At 39.6% G+C, this 27,587-nt stretch overlaps 1 protein-coding gene across 3 annotated transcripts; it reads right to left on the bottom strand.

Moving 5' to 3' along the window:
* Positions 1-689: 689 nt before the first annotated feature.
* waslb (WASP like actin nucleation promoting factor b) lies at positions 690-26,919 on the bottom strand. 3 transcript variants are annotated; one of them, XM_063500383.1, is made up of 11 exons: positions 26,483-26,919; positions 17,417-17,551; positions 17,182-17,268; positions 16,139-16,235; positions 14,388-14,411; positions 8,690-8,873; positions 7,565-7,607; positions 6,222-6,375; positions 4,703-5,244; positions 4,499-4,607; positions 690-3,464 (listed from the first exon to the last, which is right to left on the bottom strand). In XM_063500383.1, the coding sequence occupies exons 1-11, from the start codon at positions 26,585-26,587 to the stop codon at positions 3,403-3,405; spliced, it is 1,542 nt and encodes a 513-aa protein (XP_063356453.1). In that variant the 5' UTR covers positions 26,588-26,919; the 3' UTR covers positions 690-3,402. The 3 variants fall into 3 exon arrangements, with proteins under 3 accessions (XP_063356453.1, XP_063356454.1, XP_063356455.1); XM_063500384.1 differs by lacking the exon at positions 14,388-14,411 and having other exon boundaries at positions 26,483-26,918; XM_063500385.1 differs by lacking the exons at positions 14,388-14,411; positions 16,139-16,235; positions 17,182-17,268; positions 17,417-17,551; positions 26,483-26,919 and adding an exon at positions 10,566-11,758.
* Positions 26,920-27,587: the final 668 nt, after the last annotated feature.

Below are 27,587 nucleotides of genomic sequence, written 5' to 3'. Positions count from 1 at the left end.
CTAAAAATAAATGACCAAAGCACAGAGCTGTTGTGGTCATTACAGTTGTCTATAAATAACATGGAAAGGCCAATTATTATTTCCTCAGTCTTTCTTTCTTGTGTTTGTGTCTGTCTTGTGTGTGCATATAGCTTTCTTCATTTACTTAGAGTATAATGGATTTTGTTATTCATCAAATGGCACCAAATACAAAGAAATGCATGCTTAGATTTACAGACTCCTGTCAAATAAGGTAACACAGCCTCAATGGACTGGACTACTATTATCTTGTTACCTCACATGAACTCATTCTGATCACAAGGGGGTAAAAAAGTCTTATTTTTTAATTTTAAGAGTCAACAGCTGAAATTCACAGTCAGGACTGCACCCATGTTTTGCCCTTTATTTCTACCTGGGTCAGTAAAGGCTGTGATAATCCTCTGTCCAGCTGTTTCCAGATCTGTAGGGGATGGGACCTACATTACTAGCTCACATTACATGCTGGACTGACATGATTGTGATCTCCTTTCATTTTACCTCTTCATTATAGAAAAGGAATGTTACCATGTCTTGTGAGACCTACAACAAAATATTTACCAGTGGTTTTGTACGAAAGGCAAAGATTGGAGGAGACATCCATTGTGACAAGATGTGAAGGTTTAAAAAAAACAAAAACAAAAACAAAAAAACAGCCCAAATAACAAAGTACGTATATATCAACCTTTTATTGGAGTGTACATTGTAAGAGTCATTATTCGTCCAGCCTTTTTGGTAAGACTTGGCATTCACAATGTCTTATTAACCGAGTTACCTACAGAAGCTAACATCAGCAAAACATGGCTGGTTTTTCTCCCAAGAAGTATCTTAGTATTTGACAAAAAAAGAAAAAAAAATAGAAAAAAAAAATCAAGCAAGTGGCAATTTGTCTCTCAAAGACATGATTTGAAGGAAATATTTTTTTCTTAAATAGCAAACAGAAGAAAAGAAATTATAGTTTGAAGAGCTTTAAATGTTTTCAATCACAGTATTTTTCAAGCGAGTGTTGTATTGGTCTTTTTTTTTTTATTATCCAGAAACGTATTAGCAAAATTACCCAGACTGGAATGCTAATATGCTTTTTTTAAGGTTTAGTTACTAAACATGACAACTCATTAGCTTGATGACACAGCAACAGCTTTTAGATTTTTCCCCCTTTCTTGGCGAGCGGTACTACTCACCCTTAGTTCGGTTCACGGTTTTCTCTGCCACGTTTTTTGTTCTGGCATAAGCAGCTAGCATATGGTTAGCTAAAATTTGAAGCCTGAAACCATACCAATCAGTCTTCATGATGCTTCACTGATTACGTACAGGTTGGAAGTCAGGTTCTCTCTATTTTTGAGGCCAAGGGTTTAATGTGTGCTATAAACATATGCTAATGGCTAATGTTAGCCAACAATAACAGAAAATATATTACTTTATGATAAAAGTTAACATTTTCCATTTATGGCTGCTGTTAGAGCTAATTTTATAATACTGGATTTACCAATAACTGTCATTTGTCACTAATGCTCACTAGTGGAAGTGATTTGCCTTCTTTATTTTCTATTATCTGTCATAATTTTGTTTAACTTTTAAAGCCATTTTCTGCCAATGCAAAAAAAAAAAAAAAAACCCTTGAAATTTTAAGATATATTTAAATCAAAATTTTGACAGACCCAACTTGAAACTTAAAGTTATGAATTTGAAATTTTAACTCGATTTGTAATTAAGACCTAAATTTGTAGGAAATAAGCAAGCTATTCCATACATTCAGGAAAAGATGATTTGCGCTGACGGATAATTTTAACCATATCTTGCAGAACCTTTCAGACAGAAAGCACTAAAGGAAAACTTATCAACTGCTGTTTAGCAAAAGTTGTTATACAATATCACTTTAGAGACAAACAGGTTAGAAGGAATTTCCACAACCGTGGAAATTACAGTTTTCTAACAATTACGATTTTTAACTAGTTGTGACTGAAGTATTTTGTCCTATTTAACATTAAATAAAAAATGTTAAACTTGCTGATAACCGTTTTCCTTTTTTTTTTTTAGTTCAGATCAAATGACAGCTTGAATCTTTAGTCTTTGTAGAGAACTGTTAACCACAGAGTTCTTTACGGAAGTAATTCCTATGTTACACCTCATGATTTACAGTTAGCTAAAATAATGATACTTGTTAGAAGAATGCCATGGATGCATTTCTTCCTATAGCAGGAAGTACATGATGTTAGCCCTGGTGTTTCTCCACAGTAACTTTGCATATGGACCCATGATAAGCATCAGGTATGAAAACTAAAATGTCTTTATTCCACAAGTTTTACATGATGAATGACCTGATTTCAACAAACAGGCATTTATTAATACTCTGCTTGCTATTGTAAAAAAACAGAACACAGATTCAGCTGAATCTTTAGTGTTGTTGAAAAAAACAAAACAAAACACCCCAAAACCCTAAAAATCACAACAGATAGCCTGCCATAACACTGTGGGCTACCTCCATTCATGTACTCTATGTAGTGTTGTGTGTTTAAAAACAAATGAAATAAAAAAGCTTCATGTTCAGGTGTATTTCTGTCTCATTACCTAAAGCGTATGTAATTTCCATAATGAAGCAGACCTGAAAAATGTCCTGTATTCATGCAGCGAGTCTCCTCTTTTTAATCTGTGCAAAAATATAACAAGACTCAAACTCTGGAGAAAATTTACAGTCCACAACAAATGAAGCTAAATATTCCAAAAATCCTTTTTGTTTTAAGAAAATATGAGTGCTAAACTAGGATCATTTGAATACGTAAAAATAAACTACAGAGCAGTAGGGTATGAAAATAGTTAATTCTTTTCCCTCCTAATGAACAACGATGATACGACTAATCAAAAGATCTGTGGGGACCTGCTTTGTAAGCCACCACCCCAAAACTACATTTAACTCTGAAGTTTGAAAGACAAATTGATATAAAATTGCATGTTAAACTGAGGACTGGGAACATGTGCAATGGGAGGCAGCAGATATGAAAGATGCCTGAGTGACAGATGAGGGAGTGATGTGCGGGGGGGGGGGCAAGGGACACTTAAAATGAGAGATGAGACATATTGCTATCAAGAGACAGATCCAGCCAATAAGGCGTAAAGGGAGAAGATGAAGGGCCGACGACCGAAGATGACGATGACAAACATTTACAGATTAAATGAGGTATTGCACAGATTAATAAAAAGGCATGAAGGCAACAAAAAATATACAGCAAATCAATAGAACATTTACATTAATAATTTTGAAATTAACGATTTCTTTTTCCAAATACAATTTTAGTGTTGTGATCATTTGGTTGGGGAACTGAGGATGGGGGGGGGGTTTGGGAAGGGAAGAAAAAGAAAAGAAAAGAAAAGAAAACAAACAAACAAACACTAGTCATCCCACTCATCCTCCTCCTCAAAGTCTTCATCATCTTCATCATCATCATCCTCATCTGTAGAAAGAAAAATCATGTTATCTAGGCTGAAAGAGATGAAAGGTGCTTAATGCAGGCAATAAAACAGCAATATTTATACAGAGGGTATGTATGGTGCATTATACTGTTGTTCAAAATTCTCTGAGGGTGGCCTTCAAGTGGGATTTTGTTTTTTTCAAATGAGAAAGTGGAAAAAAAAAATCACGAGGAAGTTCGACTGATGAGGAAGTGGTTCCACAATTTGGTTGTACGTGTACAATGGCAATAAAGGGCTACTCTATTCCATTGCATTCTTTAAATGTCATCAGATTTAGAGTAAATGACGTTCAAATGACTGCAGTTGGTGTAAACTTAGCGGTGCTGACAAGCCTCTTCAGGGAACTCCAAAGGGAAAACGCTCCAAGATCGATGACAAGCTTTTTTTCCTTGTATTTCAGTCTATAAAACAGTTTGATGACTGCGTAGCACATGAATAGCTTAAAAAAAAAAGTCGTTTCATTACTTTGCATTGACTACATGTGAAACCGTTTTCGATACATGGAGCTGAATTTGTGTGAATGCCAACTAAAAGTGGAAAAACACTAAGAGACTCAAGGCTGCCCTATCTTGTTCCATGTAAAACAGCCAATGAAACAGAACTGATAAAGATCAATGCCATTCCTTTTTTGCAGGGTGATTTACATCAGTACTTATTATAGGCTGCTAACAGTGTGTCAGGTAAGCTTAAATTTAAATGCTTTACTAATAACATCATGTTCAATACGGGTAGAAAACTTGACCTCTGACCTTCAGGTCAAGGCCACTGAGATAGAAACTCATCTGAGATTTTTAGTAGATGCATCTATGGTATCAGTTTGAAAATCCTACACTGCCTCATAGTCGAGTCATCGCATTCACAAATGCCGGGGTCATACCCCATCGGCCTTTTATGGCTGAGAGGTAAAAATTGTTAGTCAACAGGAAACAAAGATAGTCTTAGTTTTAACTACAGATATAATATATGTTGTAGCGATAGGTGAGTAGGTGATAAAGACTGATATATTTGAAGGTACCTGAAGAGTGAATAGCCCTTTTCCTTTTCTCCATCACCTCCATGAGGGCCCCAACAATGCCTGATGATGGGGCTGGTGTGGCAGGTGCTGAGTCATTATTATCGTCCCTCTGTAAAGATAATACATAAACATGGTGGTTAAAGCACGCAAAGAAAGCACAGCGGATAGAGAGATGCCGTGTGGGATGGATGGATGAATACTCACAGTTTTAAGTTGGATTCCTTGTCGGATTTGGTCCAGAAGCGCGTCTCTGCCCACGTTGGATGCTGGCCTCTCTTTCTGCTCCACCTTTTTGAGCTGGGTTCCTTCTCTGATCTGACTCAGCAGCGCCGACTTGCTTCCGGATGCCGGCAGGCTGCTGTCCCCTCCGTTAGCTTCTGTGGCGAGCGGAGGAGCTGGGGGTGGAGGGCCAGGAGGAGGTGGGGGGGGAGGGGGAGGAGGAGGTGCGCCAGCGCCGGATGAGGGGGGAGGTGGGGGTGGTGGGGGAGGTGCAACGGGAAGGGATGCGTGGGCCGGTGGAGGGGGAGGCGGGAGTGGGCCGCGGCTGGGAGGAGGCGGCGGTGGAGCAGATATGCCTGGCCGTGATGGAGGGGGAGGCGGGGGTGCAGAGACGGGAGCTCTGGAGGGGGGAGGAGGTGGAGGGGCACCTCGTCCCCGTGCGGGAGGTGGTGGTGGGGGAGGGGCGGAGCCGTGATGTGGTGGTGGGGGAGGAGGTCCGCCTCTGGATGGAGGTGGAGGTGGAGGTGCTGAAGAAAAGGAGGAGAAGAAAAAAGTTAAAGCAGAAACTTGTGATTGAACCATTTGTAGTTCACACTGTATCCCCTACAGGTTTTTTTTGCCTTTTTATTCTCTATATATAATTTTAATGAAGGGCAGAGGAAAATCTGGACAATTCCTAAAGATTTTAAGGAATCTCAGTCAAAAAGTGCTCGTCAGGTCCTCTTGCGCAAAGCCATGCAATTACAGAGTTGAGTGAAGGAGCAGCCTTCTTGCAAATAACTGGTGGGGTTTTTTTGTTCACAAAATCTGTATTGAGAAAAAAAAATGTCCACAAACTTTCAAAGAAAGATGTTAATACTCCCAAACTGGACTTCATATCCCCATTCCAAGTATGTGAACGCCATTTAAAAACATGCTTTCCAAAGCTCAAAAAGCTAGTTTGGCTCTGCTTCACTGACGACTAAAGCCTGGTTAAACAAACGTAAAACCACGTGCAAAGTGTTTAAAACATGACGGGCCAAACATTTAAAAGTGTGGCTGAAGTTGTGAGAGGTTAAATAGAAACAAAGTATTTAAAGTAGTGTCATTGCAGGACAATGTTTCCGTGAAACAAAGGAAACCCGTCTAACGTGACAAACAGCTGGTATGTCTCCAGAGAGTCGACAGCACATCCAACTCGAGAACAATCAGGTGCAAAACAGCAAACATCTTACTAAAAAGACTGAAGACCTGAAACAGCTCGGATTCATAGTTTGACTCTACATGCACAGTCACAGCAGGTCATGCATAGAAACCTACCACTCCACCTGGGCGGACCTGGGGATAAAACCACCACACTAGTTAGATTGTCTTTAATTGACAATCAACCCATTAAACACATTTTCAGAGGGTGAGTGTCCTGCACAAACACGAACATACATCAAATTTAACAGTATAGTTAAATTCCTATTTCTTATATCAAGATACGAAAACTCATACTACATATTCGTTTCTGTGGCCGTACCTTGTTTCCGCAGCTCATCTTTGACAGCATCTACACCTCCGTTCTTCTCGATGAAATCATAGATGACCTTAGAGGTCTCTTTATCCTTTAGCTGAGCCTCAGAAATGCCACACATATCAAACAGGTTTTTCAGCTCTGGGTCCAAGTTATTCAGCTGAAGAATAAACAGAGAGGTAAACATGACATTTAGCCTCTGCACCTAGACTTTAGGTTCAGGTTATCCCACAGATAATCAGATTATGTGCAGATGCAAATGTACAAACAGGAATTTCAGACAAACATCAACCAGAAAAATACCTTTATCGCTCATGGAAATAAGGAAATATTTTTTAAATTTTCAAGAAAATATCAAAGAATATTTTGAAGTTTTAGGAGATGCACTCTGAGCCAAATCAAAAGCTGAATGTGAGGAGTAACTTTCTGTCAATGTCATTTTGTTTTGGGGAGACATTTCTAAATAAAAAGTTGAAAGAGTGGGCTCGAGAAAAGGCCAGAATATCAGCCGTTATGGTGCCACCTGGTGGTTTCAGTTCTGAGCTACCAAAGGTCTGTGTAGGGACTTGTTACAGGAGTAGTGGAATCTGAAAGCAGAAAATGCTCTGTTGCAAGTCGAGATCAAGTTGCAAGAGATGAAGACCTCAATATGACCTCATATTTATATATATGCATTTAATCTGGCTTTCTAATAATATGACAGGTTAGACAAGTTGATTCAAGCAGACTATTAAAAAAAAGACCTTCCCTTTAAAGGGAAGTTCTTTACTTTGACTTTACTAAAAGTATCTGAAGAACAGATTATAAAATATATCCCTTACCCTTTTATGAATCCTCCAATGTGTGCCTAGGCTTTAAAAGCCTGAGGATTTAAGAGGTGAGCAGGTTTCGTTTGACTGACGTCACTCATTAAAAAAAAAAAAATCTCCTTGAAAGCATTAACTTATGAAACCAAAATCATCTGAAATTCATTTTTTCATTTACAGGCAGACCAAGTCTCTTTGACCTGTATAATCTCATAGCTATCATCCAGAGTCCAACAGAGTTACTGATGAAGCTTTTTGGGAACGAGTCCATGGATTATGCAGATGCGGGTTGATTCCCTACATCACCAAAAAAAAAAAAAAAAAAAAATCTCCTTGTGTAACACTCCTGATGGCTCAGCCACACAGCTCAGATTAATATTTGGGAGCCAGTATTAAAATTTAAACTATCTGTCAAGAAGAGGGATGCCTACTTGACATATGGATGAGCTTCACACAAATGTCTAGAGGTCACATAGCTGACATGTGCAGACACACACAACAAACATGTACATATTAGTGTTAGGTTCTGTGGATGCTGCTTACATCAAAGCCTGTGTTTGGATCCCATCCTACATGTCCAATGTGCCTGTGAGAAAAGGAGAGGAGAGAGCATGTGAGACATGATGTGTTAAGGAAGGGGGCAGAATACATATACAGTACATGATGTTTCCTATATTTAAATAAAAAGCAGACACAAAGATCCATTAGCTGTTAACTGCAAAACCAATCTGTGTTTGTCATTAAGACAGGTAAAAACAATGATATTTGTGTTTATATATTCCATAGGATGGCACTCAATGGATTCGTGCAGCCACCTTCTCACCTCTTCTTCAGATTCAGAAGTTCATCAGTGCAAATGTGTCAAACTTTTATATCAAATTTTAAGACATCTGAACTCACAGCATAGCTTTAAATGCTACTTTTGACTTTCTCAGAGGACTACCTTCAATGTAGCGCTGCTTAAAATTCATTTAATTATTCCTGCTGTGTGTCTTAAAAACCACATTAGAAAACACTTCTGGAACATGTGTAATTTCTCCAAGTGCTGCATGATTAATTCAATGTATTATTTATAAGAGTAATTGGGTGATTGACTAATGGCTATTAATATTTTGGAAATTAAGTAATAGTGCAGCAGTCCATGCTGGCTGTGATGTGGGATTATTAGGCTTTGTAAAGAGCAAATTGTCAAAGCCGGAATCAGAACTACATCTGACCTTTTAAGCTTTTTGTGCTGCTGTAGCGCCACCTAGTGCTGTCAAACTCTGCAGCGCTGCTCTGATTTAATTTATGCACGACAGTCTAATTTGTTGCACTTATGTGAACTACAGGCATTTGTGTAGGAAAAGTATGGCAGTTCATATGTGAAGGTTCTCAGTCATCCTGGTCATCGTAGTCTAAGGAGCTTGGAAAGAAAAGGGTCTGGACTTCTTTAAGTTGCTTGAAGACGTTTCACCTCTCATCTGAGAAGCTTCTTCAGTTCTGCTGAACTATGACACTTCGTACCTTATATGAAATTCATGGTAAGGGGTGAAAACACGACCTACATAAATACATTAAAATAGTGGAGAAAACCCCCCCACAAAATCTAGAGAGAACAGTTTATCAACAAGACCAAAGATCAGCGTTTACCTCTGACCTTAAACAAACAACCCTGGGCTGACTCACTGGAAGTTGCTCGGTGTGCCGATGTCTGCCTTTGTCAATCGCTTCTTCTTCCCTTTGACTTTTTTCTCCCTCTTGGCAAAGGAAGAGTGCACAATGTTGTTCATCTGAGAATTGTTGTGATAACGCTGAACACTGTTGATCTCTGGGTTTTTGATATCGACAGTTGCCATGGGCAATGCGGGTCCTGGAAAATGAAGAAGACGGTACTAAAGTCACAGCTCATATAAAACCACAAAGGATTTTCCTCCTACATCTAAAGAAGTGTCTTTAAACACCTAATGCATAAACTGTCTTCATACTAAAATGCTATAGAAGTGTTTAACAAGTCATAAAACATGACCTGTGACCCTGACTTTATATAGAAATCAGAGTTTATGCTTTTACTTTATCCTTTAATGACTATTACAGACTGTGTGGAGATGTGCACATGTTATTCAAATCTGTTGGCGAGAAAATGTCAGAATATTCAGTATATGATAAATCACAGCATTTTTCATACTTCACTGGGGTATTTAAACTAAATAATCACATTAGTTAAGACAGAGAGATGAAGCTAAACATCATTAAGACTAAAGACTAATTTTTTTCTAAAACTTGTTCTCTTCAGTTTTGGGAAATGACATCATTTCCTTACATTATTAATTCACTCATTCAGATTATGCACATCTTCATCAATTGTCTAGACCATGGGTCTCAAACATAAGGCCCAGGGGCCAGAATAGGTCTGAGGAAGACCCCAATCGGGCCCATTGGATGACTCTGGAAAATGTGACGGAGCACATAAATCATAGACTTTTAACTGTATTTTCACGAGTGTTACACCTTTTCCTGCTAATAAAGACATCCCTAATAGCAATTCATACTACACTGAAATAATAAGAAAACTGAGACATACTGTTGGAATTATGCTTCTTTTTTCACACAGTAAGATAACTCATTGATTAAATTTGTAGTTAATTCTGTTACATTAACAGAAAGAGGAGTTTCACTGCTCCCGCCCACATAAGATTAAAGTGGCCTGTGTTTGACCCGCGATGTCAAATGAGTTTGACATCGCAGGTCTAGACAGTTAATAGATTTGCTCTTAATATGGTTTACTTAACCATGCAGGTCCAAGTGGAGAAGGAATACACAGAACAGAGAGCACATTTTATTTGACCACAAACAACCAAGAATGTTTGTGTTTACATACTAAAGTAATGAACAAGTTCGTTTCTTTTTGTTTTCCAGCTATTAAAATGAAGCAGAATAGACACAGGCAATGCTAGATTACCAATATAGTCAATAAGTCACATGGTAATGTTATCTGCAAACCAGCAGTCACACAACAAGCAAGCACTACTACTGTCTCAACCACAGTGGTTGTCAGAATGGGGATCTGGGAACCGAAAGCTAAGAGGTCTGTAAAAACATTTACTGATTAATGCTAATATTGTGCTGTGTAACTGAAAGGTGCAAAAACTGTTTCCATTACTCTCCCAGGTTAAAGTAGGGACAACACACTCTCTGACATATGTCATCAAATCACTCACTGCTCTTAGGCAGCAATGAACCACTCCTGCTGCTGTGTAGCTTGGACTGTTAATAGCTAACTGGCATGGAAAACCATTTGAATCACTCTGATACAGCTAAGCCCAAGTCAGATACATCTGTAGTAGACTTTTCAGGGGTTCCTTAGAAAATCTCCTCTCCTTTAAAGGATCTCCACCAAAGAAACCACAACATACAGTCAGGACAATGCAAAATACCTACAATCCTAGCCCAGCAGTCAGCATCTCTGATGCCACCGTGCAAAACAACTCCAGCCTTTACAATATAATTGTACAACTGCAAAGTTTGTACAACTTTCACTTGGCACCTAAAATGAAAGACATACCTCCGACACGCTTGCTACAAGGACTATTGGGCGTTTTGCTGGGTGAAGGCGATGCGGACCGACTGCGTCGCCTTCTCAGGTTATCCCAAATACACCTGCTCCTTCTTGCATCGCAGGTGGTCACACTGATGTCTACAAGCACCTTGTCCACCAAGTTGCAAGCCCGGTCTTCAGAGCAGATGGAAAGTCGAGCAGTGGGGTCAGAAAGAGATGGGTACATTTCATCCTGGGGGAGAACCAGGCAATGTAAGGAAGACAGGCAGCTACCTGGGCTCAGCCCTCCACCTCCCATAGTTGCTCCTCTTCCAGAAGCTTCACAATTAAGTTCCTCAGAAGGAGCAGAAAGAAAGGTGGTGCAGAACATCATCGTAGTTGTTGGCTTGGCACGAAAGATAAGGCAGGAGTGAGGTTGGATTTAAAGGCAGCAAAAAGATCTCAGGTCTTTTTTTCTCAATTTAGAAAAAAAGGTGCAGAAATGTCTGGTGAACAATACGTCTCAGCTATCAAAGACTATCCACTTGTTGCTTTGTGTCAGATTTGAATCCAGTTCAGAAGGATGTTTCTGCTTCCAATACGCCACAAGATGTGATGGATCTGAGTCTTCATTTACTGAATAGATTTCCAGCATATGGTGATGCTTATATGGTTGCTTCTTCAGCTGAAAAAGCTAACATCCAACAATGCATTTGGAAGGGGGAATGAGCCAACACTTTGCCAGCCAGCGGCTAAAGTTTATTCATCCTCTTCAACTCCCTACTGTCAAGATTGTAATGCCCGGATTGGCTGGCTGTGATCATTTCACCACAGTCTGTCCACTACCTCCTCCCTTTCCCTGCAAAACATACCTAATCCCAGCAAGTTATTCTGGATTTTGTGCCTGTGTTTTACGTAACCATTAAAGCCCATCCATGGCATAATCCCACAATAATCTCTGGGGTTTCTAAAACATGATGAATCGGTGGAGAGAAAGAAAGATGGAGAAGGGCAGAGCGATAGATAAAAACATGAGAGAGAAAACAGACTGATTAAATGAAGAGAGAGGGAGGGCAGATGAGGATAATTGATGAGCAGGCGAGTGCTCAACCGGGCAGCAGGAGTAGTGGAGAGGACAGCAAAAACCAGACTAGAGATGACAGTAACAGAGTGATGATGCAGTGATGGGAAATGAGAGAAAGACAGTTAGGAATGGAGAGGAAATTCCAAAGGGATATCCTTTGGAAATTGACTAACTTACATATGCAAAAAGTACTTTTCCACAAAAAGAGATCATGCACGGCAAATCCAAGATAGAAATTGGCAGAACCATTTATAGGTGGCTGCTTTGCTGGGCACAGGTATATAGAACAAGTTCCAAACCAGTTTTTGAATTGTCATTTCCAACTCTGATCTTGAAAAAGCTGCATATGAATACCAACTCAAAGTCCAAAATATGAATCCTGAGCTGATTTACATGATGTTTATGTATACAATCAGAATACCCACATGCCCAATTCCATTAGCCTAGAATCAGCCAAATACTTGTCTAAGTTAATACCTCTTTATGCTGGCACACACACAGATATATGGGCCAAACCTTCCAGTCTAAAACTAGTTCATCTCCTGCCACTGCTGTGTCAAACTAGGCTATGTGTCTTGTGACACATGTCCAGAACACAAGCGTCCGCACATCCACAAATGCATTCCATCTGTTTACTCAGACCATACTAAGCGGCAGAATGACGCTACACAGAGGGCATGACTCCACTACGGGGCAATGTCGTGTCATGTTATGGTTTTACAAAGCTGAAGTCTCTTTTGCTCTACATTCCAACACTGACCAGGATTAAAAATACCAAATCAGACATTTCTTAGAAGTTCTCAAGCCTTCATTCAAAGAAAATATTTATGAAACTTCCTTGAATCGCCTCACAAAATGTTGTTTCTGTATTAAAGCTAATTTAAAGGAGTAAGACAAATAATAGGAAACAGAGCATGTAGTTTCTTTGTGTTTTTGATAACATCCAGCAATGTGTTGTGTACTGTTTATACAGTAAATAATTTATTATTCATTAAAAAAACAAAACAAAAAAACACCTCCAAATCAAATCAAAAACAAATAGCAGACACAACCATTGTTTATTAAAAAAAAAAGACACCCCAAAAAACAAAACAGGCAACATCAAAAACCTTGAGATGATTCATGTCAAACACTTCAGTTCTTCTTGAGCTGCTCCTGGAGCTGTTTCACAACTAGTTTTTCCAGCTATGAGAGCTTCTCTATTTACTTTGTACTTCACAGCTCTACGCTGGCAAAATGTTCACAGGATGCATACTGGCTGTCTTGACTGTATATTGTTATCACTGTAATAATACGAGCAGCGAAGCTACTCAATCTTAAAAGTATTAAGGATTACCAATGGGTTTCACGGAACTTAGGGGGGTCTTAGGGGAGCTTTGGGTTTCTGGAATTTGTGCTTGTTGGGACTTTTGATAAAATTCTAGTGACATTTCAAGTTTTTAGTTTTCAGGTTTGTTTAGTTTTTTCCGTGCTGTTTTCATTAAGTTAACTGTAGTCTTCTGCTTCTGTACATCCCCTTTTAGGAAGGTCATCTGTTTGGGTAACCAGTGCATGATAAAGGTTTATTGTTTTTGTGTGGGAAGTAAACAACTCTCCCTCATTGTTGCAAGTGTTTGAGAACTAATGTAGCAAAGTATGAATCCATAGTGTCACACATTGCTAAGACAGCATTCCTCTTCACCTCTTTTTATCACAACAGAATTGGTACCAAGTGAATTCTGGTTCCCAGCTATGAGCTGGGCTAATTAAAGACACTTAAACCAAACTAAAACCAGATATCGCCCAACTATGGTTAGAAGCCACAGATCAGGAAAGTGGGAAGCTTGTTGAAAGTTTTGCCCTATGACTTATCAACTGGCAGGTCATTCCAGCTGATAGCTTAGACCTCAGTCACATAGGTCCAGAGACCAGTTGACAACCTTCTGGCAACTTCTGGTTGCTAGGGAAAAAAAAAGTATATCTCCTGAGTGGTTGCTGTGTGACATCGGTCACAAAGAGGATGCTGCACCAAAAGCCTTCTAATGATTTCTTTTGATGTTAGCAGACCTTCCACTCAGCTGTAGTTTGGATGGAAGATGCAGAGTTGCTGGTGGACACAGTGGATTAAAGAACATTCATCTGCATCCAACATGTTTATAAAATTAGATGGCGAGTCTTTAAAAACAAGTTGGAATTTTCCATGCAAACTACTGCCCTCTCCGATCGTAATCACAAAGAGGTTTTTGGTGCGGCAGCCTATACCTCTTTGTGATCAGTTTTCACCTTGTGACTACTGGCAACCTCCAGTAGCCACTCATCAACTGGTAAGAGAATACACATTTTTCCCAAGCAACCACCAATTGCCAATCAGTCTGTAGGCCTGACGTTTTCCTTGTCTGTTTCAGACCAAGTCGCCTCTTTTTGCATTTCTTGTCAGCATGAATTTTAGTAAAATAGACAGATGCTATGCTTAAGTCTTTCTATGTGACATATCGCACAGCTTATGTCTTAATAAACTATACAGGTGTATGTAGTTTGCATATGTAGTTAGCATTTTACATTTCATGTAGGTATTATCAGTTAAACTGCAATGTAGCTATGTAGTTTCCTCCACAGTATAAGAAGAAATGAACTATCATTGAAACCATGAGCTATGCAGAAACCCTGCCAGTATGACACAGTGAGCAGACTGTCACAAATGTTTGCCAACACCATCAGACACAAGTCTGACTCTGGCTTTACACTTCTTTTCTGATCATTTCAGAAAGAAACAGTGGAAAACATACCATTTGCAGGGTCGCGTCTCTTCTCTGTGAACACACAGACAAATTAAGTCATTACACTCCTGTGCTAAGTAGTGGGCTGTGTTAATGTGAAGCGGATGAGTGTGAGCGCGTCAGAGTACAGACGTTAAAAAGAGAAGAGAGCCGATTTGTAGGATTCGGCGGGATTGTGCGTGTATTGCACTGAATGGAGGGTTATTCAGAAAGAACATAAATTGCCAGGCAGAGTTCAGTTAGTGTGTTTAGAAGGAGTAAATCACACATTCTTACACACGCACGCACGCACGCACACCAGCTAGAGTCCACACTTAAAACTATCAACAACTCAAGAGGGCTTTACAAGAGATGTTGCATCTCATATTAACACTAATACATTTAGTTTGTAGAACTTCAAAGGTTGTTAATTAACATGGGATACACACACACACACACACACACACACACACATATACTAATGGCTTGAGTTTTTCTGAGGTGGAAGATCAAAGAGAGGAAGCCTTGTTGATAAGATTAAGCACCAAATGCAGCGGGCTGAGGGGGAAATACGAAAGAGAACGATCGATTCAAAGGTCAGGAAATGACCCGCAGAACAAGCAGAGTGGAGACGGCTCGGTTTTAATCAAGCACAAGATAATCAAAGTTAAGAACTGAGTGCCAAGTCTGAGAAGGCATCTGGATGGCTGTGGATAAGAATCTCTTCAGTGTCATGTTCAGTCTGAGAGTCTGTGTGGATGACTTTGTCTTTAGGTGGAGAGTTTTAGAGTTGTTGGTGCATGAAGAAATGAACTGAAGGAAAAACTGCCTGACCCTGTTTTGTTTTGGGTTTTTTTTTTTTTTAATCTGGAGCTATTCAAGTGTTACTGTAAATACTGAAACAATAGTTTAGGGGTACAATATTTAAAAATTGGTTTCTTAAACCAATCGCCATGTTCAGTAAATTACAAGAAAGCACTGGAAATACTCTACTCCTGAGAGATGAAGCAGGAATCATTGATTGGTTCTGCACATTTCATTCTGAAACTGCAGTGCCCCCCTTGGGACAGTCAGCATATTTCTTCCCCAAAAGCCTGGGTGCAGTATTATGATGCATTTGTTTTGGTTGAAAAGTCATGTGATGGTATTTGTGTCAAAAGAAACATTTGGAAGAACCATTTGGAAGTACGTGGGGAAAACCCCTAAAAGCTCTCAATTTCTGTTAACATGTTTGAAAGTTTTTTGGCAGCACCAACTTTAGGAGGTTTTTGTTAAGATGACTCTGAAGATCTGTTTTTTTTTAAATAAGACTACGTCACAGTAGGGCAGTATTCTGATCGTACTCTCACTGAACGTGTTACCAACAGCTCTGAAAACTTTATAAGATGAGGAGAAGAGCAGATGATAACAGCAGACAGACCCAGGCAAAAAAAGACAAAGAAAAAATTAAAAACATAAGGAACAGCTAAATGTGGCCCCAAGGCACATCTTCCATCAATTGACTACCTCTGATTAAGATTGCCCATGTATTGAAATTTAGACGTTTTTTTGCCCAGTTCTGTCATCCAACAGTTTCAAAAATGACAAGTTTAGAAATGTATTTGATCTTGTGCTCCCACTTAATGATGAATGATGATGATTTGGCTTGAAATAAAATGAGACAAACCAGATTGTTGAGCATAAGACAAAACTTCGCTAATCATGTCATTTTTTCCTCCCCCCAGCAAGTTAGATCAGTAGTTAGGACCTAAGGTGAAGCAGTGACAGCAATAAGTGGGTACCGGTTTTCCTCTGTTTTCTCCCCATTAGCTCTCCCGCAGTGTTCCGGAAACGCTTGCACTCTTCTTCATTGGAAAAGTTCAGACCCACTTGGCATGTCTGTGAACACACAAAACAGAAAAGAAATTTCTTTAAAAAACTGTGATAAATAGAATTTTGGTACTTCGGTATATCTATGGATAGTCTATGGGTTTCCAAACACAATTCCATTATGCGTATACTGCAACTGAACAACAGTGCCATAAAGCTTACGGCCTGCTCAAGTCTAATCCACCGTGCTAACCAACAGTTTGTTTGCTCCTTAAATAAAAGACGTCTTGTGACATGAAAAGCTTTAGAAGTGACACAAAGCTCAAATTTCTAGTTCTGTCACTTTAATGGTGGAAACACATACAGTGTTTTTGCCTTTTGGTAAGCACACCTGGAAGTTTGGTCACACATGCTTTCCATGGCAGGTTTCCATCAGAATTTCTGGACTGAATGAAGATTATGATGAAGGAATTATGCTCTGTGGTAAACTTTAACTGATGTAGACATGCTTTCAGGAACATTTGAACAAAAAATAAGGAACCAAAATATAGGCATATGGTTTTCAATGCCACTTACTGGCTACAGAAAGTACAACTTGTACCTACTAAGTCCATTAAAATGTGAGACTGCATGGGTTTAATGTTTACTCAGCAGTACACAAAAACAGAGCCACACACAGCTGAACAATCCCCCAAAAAACCAAACAAAAAACCCAAAAATAAAAACCCACATTAGTACATTACTGTGTTAAAGTCTTGAGCAACCCCCCATCAATAGAGTGATTAAAAACAATACCAGTGTAGGTATCGCTAAAACCTTATCGATATCCTTTCTTGGTCACACACTGCAGAACAATTTAAATGCTGACTTTGCTGTGCAAGAGACAATATTTTTCAGCAACACTAACACTTAACACAAAAGAAATTTAAAGCAGGGGTCTAAATATTATCAACTAACCTGAGGTTGAGAAAGATAAGTAAAAAGACAAACGTAACTGCTGAGGGAAAAAACTTACATCTCCAGTAAATGTGATGAAGTATGGTTTGGGGAGGCTAGTGCTAAAGTTGTTGTACAGCTCCTGTTCATACATCACCTTCCCATCCTGTGGAGAAACAGAAGTACGGCTGAATAAACAATAAATAAACAACCAACTAATAAGGCAAGTAGAAAGTAGAAATTTATTATCACGATAACTCAATAAGAAGCCATCTTTTACACACAGAATTGCCCCTTGCTTCCCATATACCTACCCTGATGTCAAAGACCCTGATGAAGTAGGATCGTTGGGGGTTGTCTTTAACCAAACAGGCCACCCCGCAGCATTTCTTGTTCCAGCTGGAGCTCCTATCTGCTGTGAATACCTGGACCACGCCTGAAGACAATGTCTGGAAAGAAGGACAGAGGGAGGAGGAGAGTGAGAATCGCAAATATCTGTGTTAATGTACTATACAAAGCATGTTTTATACAGCCATGCGCCAGCGATTTACAAGCTGGATCCTAAAGGAATAAAACAAAATTAGAAATGTAATACAGATAGAGAACAGAAACACCCCACTTGCCTTAAAATAAGTAAAAAAACAACAAAAAAACCCTGATAGTTTCACTAGTTTTTAATGATATGTACAATATAGACTCGAGGCATAATTACTCTGATTATGTATTATGAATATTGCATGCATTTCAGCATCTCCTTAAATTAAATATTCCAAAGAAATTCCAGCTATATTAACGCATAACCCATATACACACCCAATAAAAGGCATAGAAAAAGGCAAAGAAGCCAACATTTGTTTAAGACAAAAAGGCATCATATTATGTGCAAACACACTAAAAACACACCTGTAGTGCACACAGAGACGTGATTATAAGGCAGGGTTAGACACCTGCAGTTTTTACAGGTTGCTGCAGGGGGTTTCTAACACTGAGGGGGTCCACGTTCACAGCCATTAACACATACATGAAAGCAAGAGCATCACGACAGGAAATGCCCGGTGACCTTCTCATCTAAAGTGAGTTCCAGGATGTACTGCAGGTATTAAGACAACATATGGAGGAGCCCTTAGATTATTCTTTGTAATTTAGTGGGAATGAGAGGTTTTGTTAAAAAACCAAAAAAAAAAACCCCTAAACAAACAAAAAAAAACAAACAAAACAGGGCAAGTAAATCACCCTTTTCTCCCTTTTTTGGGAGGGGGGTATTTTTCTGGCTTTTGTGGTTTTGTCCATCTCTTCTTTTTTTTTTTTTTTTGACAGATCCTCGAAAGTCAGTCACAGTACAAGATCAGTATCATCAGAAAAATTCCTATTCTACATGTAATACTGAAACTGGTAACAACCACACCACAAGGCTCGTCTTTGCAGTACAACAGACGTCATCATGATGATTCTTGGAATATCTGAATGGACACCTCATTAGCTTCCACTTCCTTCTACCATTGAACTGAAACGAAAAGTTTGATTCTGCAGTCAAAATGCAGATAAATTTACTTCTACAGATGAAAAAAAGCCCACTGTGCTGGGTTTAACTGCTAAAATAAAACACAGGGTACTATTGAGCATTGGCATTATGAGGGCAATAAACAATTTTGATATCTCTGCAAGAAAAAGGCTTCCAGTCAGTGACTCCACACACCACACTCTTCCTACAAGCTGAGTTTAGCTAAACAAATGGCAGTCCTGATCTCATGTTAGGATCTGATACTGATCCCATCCTGGTTTTAAAAAAATACAGATATCTGACAATCTATTCAATTCAATTCTATATTGGTCTGTCTTTATCATGTCACGGATCGGGAGCAGTGACTGGGTTAGTAGCGGGAGAGCCTACAACAATACAATAAAGCATCAACTTAAGTGCAATTTGTGTTGGAGCCTCTCTTTCTTGCTTATTCACTCTCACTCTGGTCACTCTTAGACACTTTCAAAATCTGTTGGAAAACCCACTTTTATATGAGAATGAGTTTGTACTACTTTTGTCTTCTTACTGAAATCTCTTTTTATGCTTCTTTTCTTAAATTTTGTCATGAACCAAGAAATACTTGTCAGCAAACCTTTACTGTACTATCATGGCGACATAATGTGGTGTCAATTTGATTGACATCATTTCCCTTCACGTGTCTCCCATTAGCTCAACTAATAGACTAAGAAGCAGGGAAAGGCTATTGTTACATTCAGCTGCAACAGTATCACAGCAGTATGCAGTACTGTAGTATGACTCAATCTTAGCTGAAATGAGCAAAGTGTAAATTATGAGATGCAACATTAAATTAGGTAAATAAATTCTTAATTTATCATAGCACTTGTTTTGAGCCTGTTGTAATTTATAGTTTTAGTGATGAATGCCAATTTAGTACATTTGTATTGCTGATTGCATTCATTTGATACAGTTTAACTTAAAAAAAAAAAATGTATATATATACACACACACACACACACACACACAGGTCCTTCTCAAAAAATTAGCATATTGTGATAAAGTTCATTATTTCCTGTAATGTACTGATAAACATTAGACTTTCATATATTTTAGATTCATTACACACAACTGAAGTAGTTCAAGCCTTTCATTGTTTTAATATTGAGTATTTTGGCATACATAACTCATGAAAACACAAAATTCCTGTCTCAAAAAATTAGCATATTTCATCCTACCAATAAAAGAAAAGTGTTTTTAATACAAAAAAAGTCAACCTTCAAATAATTACGTTCAGTTATGCACTCAATACTTGATCGGGAATCCTTTTGCAGAAATGACTGCTTCAATGCGGCGTGGCATGGAGGCAATCAGCCTGTGGCACTGCTGAGGTGTTACGGAGGCCCAGGATGCTTCGATAGCAGCCTTAAGCTCATCCAGAGTGTTGGGTCTTGCGTCTCTCAACTTTCTCTTCACAATATCCCACAGATTCTCTATGGGGTTCAGGTCAGGAGAGTTGGCAGGCCAATTGAGCACAGGAATACCATGGTCAGTAAACCATTTACCAGTGGTTTTGGCACTGTGAGCAGGTGCCAGGTCGTGCTGAAAAATGAAATCTTCATCTCCATAAAGCTTTTCAGCAGATGGAAGCATGAAGTGCTCCAAAATCTCCTGATAGATAGCTGCATTGACCCTGCCCTTGATAAAACACAGTGGACCAACACCGGCAGCTGACATGGCACCCCAGACCATCACTGACTGTGGGTACTTGACACTGGACTTCAGGCATTTTGGCATTTCCCTCTCCCCAGTCTTCCTCCAGACTCTGGCACCTTGATTTCCGAATGACATGCAAAAGTTGCTTTCATCCAAAGTACTTTGGACCACTGTGCAACAGTCCAGTGCTGCTTCTCTGTAGCCCAGGTCAGGCGCTTCTGCCACTGTTTCTGGTTCAAAAGTGGCTTGACCTGGGGAATGCGGCACCTGTAGCCCATTTCCTGCACACGCCTGTACACGGTGGCTCTGGATGTTTCTACTCCAGACTCAGTCCACTGCTTCTGCAGGTCCCCCAAGGTCTGGAATCGGTCCTTCTCCACAATCTTCCTCAGGGTCCGGTCACCTCTTCTCGTTGTGCAGCGTTTTCTGCCACACTTTTTCCTTCCCACAGACTTCCCACTGAGGTGCCTTGATACAGCACTCTGGGAACAGCCTATCCGTTCATAAATTTCTTTCTGTGCCTTACCCTCTTGCTTGAGGGTGTCAATGATGGCCTTCTGGACAGCAGTCAGGTCGGCAGTCTTACCCATGATTGCGGTTTTGAGTAATGAACCAGGCTGGGAGTTTTTAAAAGCCTCAGGAATCTTTTGCAGGTGTTTAGAGTTAATTCGTTGATTCAGATGATTAGGTTAATAGCTCGTTTAGAGAACCTTTTCATGATATGCTAATTTTTTGAGACAGGAATTTTGGGTTTTCATGAGTTATGTATGCCAAAATCATCAATATTAAAACAATGAAAGGCTTGAACTACTTAAGTTATGTGTAATGAACCTAAAATATATGAAATTCTAATGTTTATCAGTACATTACCAGAAATAATGAACTTTATCACAATATGCTAATTTTTTGAGAAGGACCTGTATATAGGAAAGTAAGGATTGAGCCTGAGGTTTCCTTACACATAAAAGATGATTCACAGTTTCTTACTCAGAGTGAAGAACACAGCTTATTAAATTAAAGCTCCTCTCTAACTGGATACCTCTAGCTTAGCTTAGAAGTCTGTATTGTTCAAACTGGAAAAAGCTGCATCAGCCCATTCCTGAAGTGGCCATGATAGCCACACTAACTGCATGACTAAAACACAGCATTAAATGAGACAACAGAAAACAGGCAGTTTTTTTTCAGCTTGCCTGCAAAAGATATTTTTATCTGCATTTATGTAATCATTACATTTCTTAACACTACAACTCTTGGTGGTTTAGATTTTGATCAGAAATAGCCATGATTGAAAGAATCATTTAAATTCTGTTTTGTAATGCATTTTTACAGTAACAGGGCCTGTGTGGTATCCAAGGTCTGAGGCTCTATGGATTCATCCTCCCATAGAGCGCTGATTGCTCCTGACAGGGCCAAAGGCTGCAGGAAGTGGGGCTCTGACTATGGCGTCATCAAACCCCGGCCAAAAGGACCCTACACACCAAACCATTCTCTTGTGAATTAATTCCCTCTTCTTCTCTCTTATGCACTTATCCTCAAACACTTAGTTTCTACATGTGTACTGACCTCACCATGCAATTGCCCAGGCAGCACAAAATCTAATGCAATATAACTATAAACATGGGATCGATTAAAAGGAAGAAACGAAAGCTAATATAAGCAGGTAATGACAACAAGTAAAAGATCAAGTAACATAGTTCACTATCTGTATTAGTAACACATTACAATTTTGCTTTCTATTTTCAATTCCTCAGGAAGCAATTTATGGTTAAAGAGCACTTCCACCCTTGGTGATTGCAGGAATCAAATGCAAACATTTAACAGAAATTTAATAGAAAAATCAGACCACCGCCGACCGCTGTGATGAATCAACAGGAAAAGAGAAAGCAGCTGCTTAGTATAATTTCTCAAATGAATGGAGTGACCCTCCGTTTCTGTGTAACGTTTCAGAAGTTGGACATGGACGTAGACGTTTTTTTCTTTATGGACATTCTATCAGAACATATAGCTTAGCCGTGTTTTTTTTGCTTTACACAGCATGCAACAGTCATCAGCATTTTACATAGCATGACAGATGGCACAAATTATGGGATGTTTGCACAGAAAAAGGATGGCACTGTTGTGGTAATCAGAGAAAAACTGAATTTCTATGAATTCAATTTCTGCTATTTGTAGCCTCGACAGTGAAAATAACTGCTAGTGATTCAAAACGAGCAGATAATGAGTTAAATGTATCTCAGCTTTGAGATGAGAGATTACAACAACTCCCAAAGAGAGTTAAGGACACTGACAGGTATACACCATAATGGTAAATACAAGTGGAGTCTAGAATCTGCATTATAGTGATGAACAATCAGCTACGGAGCAATGAAAGCAACTGAATTGCTTTATATGTGAACTTGGCTTTAGGCAAAAATTTAAAGAAGATCCTATAGAGCCTATAGAGGGAACAAACAAGACCAAATATGTAGCTTAAGCAGAAAGTGCAGGTAATGCAGAAAAGATGAGGAAGAACAAGGAGGGTTTAGCCCTTTTCAGGCATTGGATGTCTAATATTTCTGCCACTCAGACATAGGGCTGCTTTTACACCATTGTTAATTAATGCACCTTACAGTTTTATTTAGAATTTTCCACAACAGTAATGTAATAGGTGACAGTATTCAGGCACTATTATATACTCTGAACCAGCTCTGACTGCACTTTAACATGTAATGCATAAAGTCAGACTTTTTTTTACAGCTTTGGTAGTCAGCTATAGTGATAATTAGAGAGACCATGTCACAAACTATCCATACTAGTAAGATATCAACAGTGTATCAACTGTAACTGTATGACAGGTCACCTGTCGAAAGTAAATGCAGCGTATTCCTTTTAGACTGATCCGCCCTCAAAAGTGTGGAGTAATAATTACGTTGTTTTTGTGCCATGTGTGTAACACATGTACAACTACTACAAATTGATTCTGCAACTGTGTGAGTCTGTACTAATGTAGACTAATAAAAACAACAGAAAAACTTCTAAAAACAGCAGGAAGCAACAACACTGAGACTCTGCTCCTGTAATTATTTTGTTAAAGCTTTTTCATTATTGTCATTACTAGATCTTCTTCAAGCTGGTAAAGATATGAAGGTAAAGTACAAAAAACCCCAAACAAACAAACAAAAAAATCAACATGGAGAGGCCTGTGTCCACACCTCAGACCACTAGGCTCATGTTTATCTGTTAAACTTGGGACATTCAACCCTATGTTTAACGGTGAGTAGGAAGAATACAAGAAATACAAAAGACAGCCAAGGAAAAGGGAAAGAAACAGATGACATAAGAGGTAAGGTGAGACTAAAAAGAAGGAAAGAAGAAAAAAATCACAAAAGGGGAAAGGTGGAGTGAAAAAGGAGTCACGTTCCCCTTCTCCAGCACAAATCACCAGAGGAGGCCGACCACGGGACTTCCTGTAGGACAGGACTGCTGATCAAGCAGTCTGTGCATGTGCACATGCACACACACACGCACGCAGCGTGAATTGGACGCCTTCCACCTTTTGCCAAGTCAATGTTGCTGATGGTAAAACAGCACAAGGAATACCAATGAGTAAAACTAATGAGTGAGACCACTGTGTGGGAACCTGTAGGTGCCTCTTTTTCTCAATGCATGATTTTGGAGGATGAAATGTGTTTAATACACAAGGTTATGATTCAGGTGGTTTCACAGTTTTAAACCAGGGATTTCCACAGTTGATAATCCATATGTATGTGCACCACTTCCATTCTTATTTTGCAAGATTAAACCACTGAACACATATGGCATATATTACATTTCAAACGTTCATAGAAGCAGGTAAAATTCATATTTTTAAGTGTTATTAGGGAAACAATCTGAGGGAAACTTTTGAGAATTTTCATGCTTTAGATACACCAATATAAAAAGGTCTGTTGCTTTGTAACAAGGAATAGTATACAAACAGGGCTGTTACAGATACAGCAACTCTGGTAGGTAAGAGCTGTCTCGCTTAGAAAGATGATGGTGCTGAAAAAAGTAAAACAACAGTTATTGTGATTTTTACATTTTCTGATTAACAATTGTGTTGCATGAGCGCCAACCATTCGGTCAGCCACTACATCACTTGGTGGATATTCTAATTAGATTGAGACACACACAATGTCTGTCTCTTCCAGCCTCCCTCTCCCCCGAGCCTCTCTAACACACACACACACAAATACACACACACACACTTTGTCTCTTCCAAACTCACTCTTCAATGAAAAGACGTGTAGAAACACACAAGAGCGTAGGACTGTGAGGAATGTTCCCCAGTGCACGTCTCTGTCACATGCTGTATGACACAACTGCCAGAAAGCCAGATGAAGGCTGTCACTGGGGTTTAAAACTGGTTACATAGTTGTCAGGCACACCTTAGAAACCTGTGTCTAAGGAGGAGGCGGGACATCCAACCGTGTGACCTCATACAGGCTTGATATACTGTGTCATGGGACAGGAAGTATGGCCTTTCCAAAGCAAACATGTGTGCATATGCACACACAAGCATCTCAAACAGCATGGTTGGTTTAGTGCAGCAAAGAGGAAGACACATTTGTGTGTCACTCAAGCACAACACCTTTACTATGCACAATTACAGGAAACAATGATTACTATGAGGAAGTAACCCGGGAACAGATTGCATGCACCTCACTAAGAAAGGGCAGTGGAGAATTTAATATCCCTGTTGTTGACCTCGCCTCCCGTAGAGCGCACAAAAACAGACCACTTTATTGAACTGGAAAACCTGGACTTTAAAACCAGCCTCCTCTGCAACGGTAATCAATAACAGGTGAAGGTGTGCCATTCTTTCATGATGAAATCACAGGGTAACATTTGCAACATAGTGGGACCAAACTGCTCCACAGCAATTAAAAAAAAAACCGTATAAATCAAACAGTAAAACTGAAACTCAAAATAACCTGTCATCCGCTTAATTTTCAACAATTTTGTTGACCTTAATTAGGAAGTAAACTAAATACTCTTTGAGAAAGATTACCCAACTCTAGAGTGTGATAAGTGGTCTAATAGATTAATTTAACAGATAGCAATATGGGTGTGAGACTATCAAACAGTAACTAAATGTGGGCTGTGGTAAGCCACAGACTCTTTGGAAGGCAAATATCTACTGATCTAAGCCCCCAGTTTCTTTTATGGTCAGCTGTGTCAGCCCACAAAGAAATGAGGAATCATAATGTCAAAAGAACGAGACATGCAAGTTTTAGAAGACATGCAGACATTGCTGTGGAGAAGTGAAGGTGCAGCTGCATATCTGTTACTTGAGATAACACTATGATCTACTGGATGTGGGTCGCTCCAAGACATGGTGCTTAATGAGGACATAAAAATGAATCAGCTGAATGCTAAACATGTTACGTAACATCAGGCTATTTTACAACATTGAGTCGTGACACTGCACTAGTGGTCTTGACTGCAGTCCCACCGGTACATCGGGCTACTCCCACAGATTCTCGTCAGAGTTTTTGTGACTGACAAGTCCTGCATTACCAGAGGGCTTCTCGGCTCGTCAGCTTTGTCAAGAGCTCAGCCAAGCCCGCTCGGCACATTCTTTTCGGGGGACACACTTCCCGAAAACAACCTAGGTTCAGCCACGTTATGTAATGCCAGTGCAAAAAAAAAGAAAAAAGAAAAAAGAAGAATCATTCCTTTGCCCCGTTTTCCGCTGATGGGTTTAACAGCTCCAATACCCCGACTATTAACTACACTCTGCCAGTGCTAAGCTCGATGCGGTTAGGCTAATGACAGCGGAATTTCAGGATTTCCTGAGTGATTTCAGGTGTGTCCAGCCTTCAAGATAAAAATCATACCGGCTCAGGCCGGAGGGTGAAATTAAACTTGTCGTTTCCCAAATGTCACCGTCGCAAACGGGACGTTTGACACAGTCGCTACACCTACTTGCCCTCCCCGGCCGCCTCGACTGTCAAAACAAACCTTATAAGTTAGAAATCCCAAATGTTTCTCAGTCAACACATACCCTAAAATCAAAACAAAAAACTGTAGGCCATAAACGCACTGTTACACCTAATAGCTAATCTTTATTTTCCTTCTCGGGACAGGATACACGGTGCAAGTTAGCTGCATTAGCCTTTTTTTTTCTTAGCCCGCTATCACAGAACAAATTAATGGGAAAACTTACGATGCATTTCCTGCCGAGGTGGTTGAAAAGACATTCATTCTCCTGCGAAGACAGTAGTGTCGAGCCGACATTTGTTTGCCGCCGTGGCGGCGGATGTCCACTCATTATTGGCGATCAGTTTATAAAGTATATACGGACTCTAACTCGTTACGAGATCCAAAAAGACACATAAACAATCCCTCGGTCATCCGTGGCCTGGCTCCGACCCCGCACACCGGTTCACTTTATCCCAGGGGTCGGCAAGACTGCAGAAACAAAAAAAATATGCCGCTCAGGAATGTAGTGCGAGGTCCCCCTCCTCCACAAAATAAGGTCAAAACTGGAGCAACCGAGCGAACACGGAAAACGGCAAAAACTTTCCTGGGAAGTCCGGCAGCCAGAGAGCCCAGCGCCAGTTCCATCCAACATGGCAGTGTTAGGACGAGTCCACTATCCGGGAATGGGGTGCAGACGTATCCCAACTGTGTGCCGCATAACCACTAAAAGAAAACTTTAGAACAGCAAACAGATAAAAGTTTATTTATGCATATCCATTTTTTTTATCATTCACATTTTGGTGAAAGTCAGGTTATCAAATTCTATTTAATGAAATCACAAGTCCAAGCCGTCTACATAGAGATGGTTTAGTCCAGTCCGCCCCTGGTTTTCATGACAGGAATGCGAGTGCAGAATGGGAGGAGATAAGAAACAAGGTACAAGTTTCACAAATACAATGACATAATGCTGTTTACCAGAGGATTATTTAGTTCAGAATTAATACAAATGTTTTGCCTACTCGTTAAACCGATACTGATAAGGTTAAATAGGTTTTTATTTTTTTTAAAAAATACACTCCGTCTAATGTATGTTTCTAAATTCTTGAAGTCAGAGAAGTAATGCATCCAGTTATTCTGGCCTTATGATGTTAAACATCCAATGGGAGATGATGACCCCCCTTGAACGGAAACGTTTTAAAGGCAATGCACGCTGGTTTCATCACACTACAAATGACCTATAAATAACACGGGGTAAAATTAAGACTGCTCCAGTTACTATATATACCCTCAGGGGTAATGCCCAAACTGTGCTTACATATGCTGTAAACTCAAAGTCTGTTCTCTCTCTT

Source organism: Pelmatolapia mariae, linkage group LG17, assembly GCF_036321145.2.
Source record: "Pelmatolapia mariae isolate MD_Pm_ZW linkage group LG17, Pm_UMD_F_2, whole genome shotgun sequence".
Taxonomy (NCBI): Eukaryota; Metazoa; Chordata; class Actinopteri; order Cichliformes; family Cichlidae; genus Pelmatolapia; species Pelmatolapia mariae.
The sequence above is the reverse complement of the archived record's forward strand: the minus strand, read 5'-3'. Positions and strand labels throughout refer to the sequence as shown.